Source organism: Pteropus vampyrus, unplaced genomic scaffold (assembly GCF_000151845.1).
Source record: "Pteropus vampyrus isolate Shadow unplaced genomic scaffold, Pvam_2.0 Scaffold154, whole genome shotgun sequence".
NCBI lineage: Eukaryota > Metazoa > Chordata > Mammalia > Chiroptera > Pteropodidae > Pteropus > Pteropus vampyrus.
Window position 1 is genome coordinate 2,031,278 of NW_011888935.1, and position 4,905 is coordinate 2,036,182.

The 4,905-nt window shown below is 53.2% G+C and overlaps 2 protein-coding genes across 5 annotated transcripts in view; one reads left to right on the plus strand and one right to left on the minus strand.

The window, feature by feature from the left end:
• The window catches only part of LOC111745408, a 7,916-nt gene extending 4,888 nt beyond the window's left edge, over positions 1-3,028 (plus strand). Inside the window, exon 4 of the mRNA XM_023536377.1 lies at positions 1,444-3,028. Coding sequence (XP_023392145.1) covers positions 1,444-1,714 — 271 coding nt within the window. The 3' untranslated portion in view covers positions 1,715-3,028. The remainder of the gene's footprint in view (positions 1-1,443) is intronic.
• The window catches only part of ENOX1 (ecto-NOX disulfide-thiol exchanger 1), a 402,429-nt gene that overhangs the window by 133,431 nt on the left and 264,093 nt on the right, over positions 1-4,905 (minus strand). For all 4 annotated transcript variants that reach the window (XM_023536375.1, XM_023536373.1, XM_023536376.1 and 1 more), the window contains 2 exons: positions 4,351-4,557; positions 622-855 (listed from right to left, as the gene is read on the minus strand). In XM_023536375.1, the coding sequence (XP_023392143.1) occupies positions 622-855; positions 4,351-4,557 (441 nt within the window). The remainder of the gene's footprint in view (positions 1-621; positions 856-4,350; positions 4,558-4,905) is intronic.

Consider the following 4,905-nt stretch of genomic DNA (forward strand, 5'->3'; position numbering starts at 1 on the left):
ATTCACACACACACACACACACACGCACATCATTCTACTTTCAAGATCTGGCCCCGCCCAATCACCTGCCCTTCACCTGGTCAGGTACTAAAGCCTCCTCGTTGTCTTCACACGCTGGAGAAGAGCGCCGCCAACTGTCGCAGGAATGAAACAGACCCACGTCTAGCCCTAATTTTCAGCTAGGCGTTAGGAGCGACCCTTCAACTCCATCTCCGAAGACAGGGACCCTCTTCCACACGTTTCTTCTGTCCCCCCAAAGCCTCCCGGCGCGTAAGCACCTGGCCTAGGTGTGGCCTTCGGGGCGCGCGCGTCACAGACGGCAGCCGCGTCACAGACAGCAGCCGCCGGCTTGGAGGCCGCTGCGGGTGGCCCTCCCAGTACGCGCCCATGCCCAGAGAGCGGTGGCGAGGGCGCAGGGAAAGGCCGGGGCTCTGTCCCAAGCCAAGCCGCCGGACGAAGCCAGGGGTGTCCCGGCTCCAGGCCACCTGCTCCCCCGGGGGCCGGCACGCGAAGAAGGCGCAAGAGAGAAACGCGCGGGGGGCGCGTGCGCCTGGGGCCGGCGGCCGCTCCCCTTGGGCGGGCACCGGTGCAGGAGGAAGGGCCCCCGAGCCGGCCTCCTACCTTTCAGCTTCTCGGCCAGCAGGGCGGCCTCGTGCTCCGAGTAGTGCATGATGGCCGGCGGCGAGGGCGGCCGCAGCCGGTCCTCCTCCAGCTTGCGCCGGTGCCGCTCCTCGCGCGCGCGCATCCTCTGCCTGCACTCCCACTCGTAGAAGTCGTCCCTGGCCTGGGCGAAGTCCACGTGCAGGCGGCCCGAGTCCTTTTTGTCCGTGCTGGACCCCAGTCGCATCCGGTAGCCTGAAACCGATGGGGAGTGTGGTCACACGGCCACGCACCTCGCGGCCGGCTTGGCCCAGGCCTTGGAGGTGCCGGAGGGGGGCTCCCTCTCATTTCCCTCCCGTACGAACGAAGGACGCCCTCCCATCGGAGGTGGGGAGCGGCGGTCCTTCTCCCTGTAACCCTGAAGCATTGCCAAGTCAAGCCCGTTGCAAATCTGGGGGTAAACACACTGCCGGCAGACCTCTCACAGGGTCACCTACCCAGTTTCAAGCCAATGTCACCAAGAGGGTGATTCAGGAAGCAGAGCACTTACCATCCTCCTAACTCCTTCTTCTCCCTGGCTTCCGGGAAGCTCCAAAACAAATTGGGCACATAGCTTCCCCCGCCCCCTACCTTTTTTTAAGGCCCTGATTTCACATTTTCACTTTACTGTAACGCTATTGGATAAGCCCTCGTCAATTCTTTTTAGAAAGAGGTGGAGTAGGAGTTTGTAAAGAGTATCTGTGATGTTTAAAGAGCCCTACAAAGTAAATTCCATAGCACCTCACTCCCAGGCCGTCCTTGTATTCTCCAAGAAAATAATGCTGCTCAATTTTCTCTCTGCAGCTGCAGAAGCCACAATTACCAAGGCGATTCTGCAATGCTGTTTCATTCCCACTTGTTCTCTGGGGCATGCAGGAGAATATTTTACCTTCAATCAAGAGGCCTCACCGCTGCCCTCCCTAAGACCAGGCAGCACTCCACCTGGCACGCAGCACCGCACAAATCGTCCATGCAACGTTTGCGGGCCCCAGGAGCCTGTACGAGCGCCCAGAGCTGGACCAGAAAACGGGCCTGCAGTTTCCGGGGGACTTGCTGTGGGCTACCCAACTCATAAGGGCTGCGAGCAGAAGCTTCATCTCAGAAACCAACAGAAACAGAACCCAAACCAGACCGCCAGCCTAACTTCAGATGAAGACTTGGCTTTGAGCTTGCTCTTCAGTTTGGGGTACTCAGATTAAAACGCACACACACACACACACACACACGCACACACACACACACACATAAATTCAGAAATTCAGGTCCCAGCAGGATCAGGGGCTGCCAGAGAAGGGAGCGAAATAGGCGTTTTTGCTGGGGAGGGGCTTTCCCGGTAAGAGACCACCGTGAAATGCGAGACTGCACCACGCTCATGGTCATGATACCACGGCATATTCCGGTGGGTCATCACAGCATTTTGGGTTGAAACTGGGCCGAGAATCCCTGTAGGGGCTGGCTTCTCCCCAGTGGGGCACTTCACACCTTTGAAAAATTACAAATATGAAACAGACCTCACGTCCGATTCCCATTATGCCTTTCTTACTCCTGGGTTTCAAGGGCGTTAATCTAAAAATGGGATGATGTGACAATGCCCATCAAAAACTCAAATATCTGATCATGGACGAACAGAATTAATGCTAACGCTGAGTGGATTTTGGTCGTGAGCCACGGAAATTTAGTAAGGCCACAGGCTATAGTGATCTACACAGAACAGCAGGGCAGGCAGGGCGGCCCCGGGCTGGCCGGCGTCCCAACTGGCCAAGCAACTTTTCCCTGCTCATGTCCAGAGCTTTGCTTTTCAGACATTTCTGGTTCCAAAAAGCACCTTCTCCCCCCACCAAAACATCATCATTAAGGCCTTGAAAGAGACCCTGATGAGGCTGACTCTAAAATTAGCTTGGCCTTCAGATGTGGACGTGTTTTAAAATTAGACGGGCCTTCCAGCTGGGCTCGGCTCACAGGGAGGAGGGGCTGCCTTCCCTCCTCCCTGCCCTTGCTATGATCAGCCTTTCTGATCTTCCTGGGATGGACGCTGCAGCCTCTGCGGGGCGGCTGGGTCAGAGCGGGGAGCAGCCCATGCACAAGGGCAGGGAGGCCAGAGCCGAGGCCAGGCCTGAGGCCAGGGCTGAGGCCAGAGCTTAGGCTCCTCCTGCCACAAAGGGGCAGAGCGAGGCGCAGTGAAGGGCCGAGCTGGGAAGCACGACACAGCACCGAAGTGTAAATGACAGGGCGCCCTCCAGGAGCCTGCGCTCCGTCCGGCCTACTCATCTTTGACACGTCTGATGGGGTTCCCGATCGGCCTAAACATGGTGCTGTGTGGGTGCTGAAAAGCACCTCTGATCTGCTCCGACCCTCTCATTTAATCCAGTTGGGTAAAGCAGTCGTTTTTTTTTTTTGGTGGAGCTGTGATCAGAACCATGTTCCCAGGGCAGGGTTCCTGGGAAACAACACTCAGCTCTTCTTTATCATCATCGGTGTTATCTGTGTTCAAAACAACCATTTACGAGCTGAACCCAACGGTCCCGTGTTGCAGGTGTCCTGCTAAGCACTTAACATCGGTTATTTTGATTCATCCGTATAACAATCCGAAGAGGTAGTACTGTTACTATCTCGGTGTAAGTAAAACATGGCTGTTGGTGTGTTGTAAAATACTTTTATTCTACGTGTTGTCTTCCGGCTCTGTTTTAGAATGCTGGGAGCCACCCGCCACACACACCCCGGCTTTGTAAGGTTTGATCGGATGAGGGTTTCATTGTTATCTAGCTGAGGGAACTTTCTGTGCTGTTGAAATAACCCAAGGCTTCTGGGGTTTGCAAGAGAAATCCATGGCAGTAGGGGCCGACTGCAGAGATCAAGTCAACCTAGCAGTAATGTTCCGATGTGCTTTTGTTTCTTTCCTATTTTTCCTTCACCTTCCCCCATCTGCTTCGCCTCGGGAATGGGGAGCTGGTGAATAAGGAGGTGGCGTGCAGAGTGACAGGCTGAAATATGCGGATGGAGCGTGTGAGGAAGTGGTGATGAGCAGAATCTAAAAATGCGTCCTTCGAAAGCCACATGTCAATATCAACCTCATGATTCTTAGATTTGGCAAAGGCCTTGTTGACAGACTCAATACACTTGCTCCGACATCCACAGAGAGTGGAAGGCAGCATCGGGCCTAATTTCAACATCTGTAAAAATCTCCGATATAAATTGGCATCTTCGAGGAAGAAAGGGATCATGGGATGGGCTTAACCAAGCTAAATGGACTAGAAGTTGAGCGATGCCATCGGGCCTTCCCCCAACCCCCACAGACTACTTTTCTGCAAAGAACTGGTCTCGACTGGGTTTCCCGCTGTCTGGACAGTGAACCACTTCTGAGACACAGACATTTCACTGAGAGAGTATTTTATTCTCCCAGAGAATTAGGTTCAATAATAATAATGGTCCTCAGTATTCATAATATTGCTTTTCATCTAATAAGCACTCGAGATCATTAATTAGAAACTTGATGGAATCCCTGGAGACCCTGGATGTGGCAAACCATCCTCGCAACAAGGTACATTCGCAGACTTACAATGGAGCGTCTGGCAGCGGGAAAAGGCAGAATTCCTCCTTTTCCAGCCCCAAACTCTGAGGACTTTGTGCATGAAGGCCAAAGGGAACAAACTCACAGTAACATCATAAAACATAACGAAACGCCTAGAAAACCCCGTATGTAACGCAAAGTACCGGAAAGGTAAATGGCTTTATCGACCATGAATTCCTCCGCAAAGCGAATGTGACAAAAATTCTTCTTGCTCTTCCGGATGGCCGTGATGTCGCCGCACTGCTCAAAGACTTCTTGAATAATCTCCTCGGTCGCATTTTCTGGTAATCCTCCGACAAACACAGTCTTACACCCAGGAGGTCGTTCTCTCGTGGAAGGGGGTGGAAGATCTAATAATTAAGCACAAGAAAACAGAGGGTTTTGCCTTTGATGTCTTTGTGCTTTTTTTTTTTTCCCCTGGGTCACCTCGCAGAGTGACTGTCTCCACTCTGAGTGCCCACAGGTTTCCACACCGACTTACAGTGATGGCGGCTGTCTCATTTTTTTTAGCTCCTCTCCCCTCCTCCTCCCGACCTTTCTTTCCTTCGTGTGATCATTTCTACACGGAGTGGCTGTGCCGGTCCGTGGACGAATAATTTCATTTCTCCCTCATAATATGGAAGCCCGGAATACGGGCAAGAAAAACTTCACAAAGTACAAAGAGTGATGAAATAAGAGGATGAAAAACCCCTCGGGTC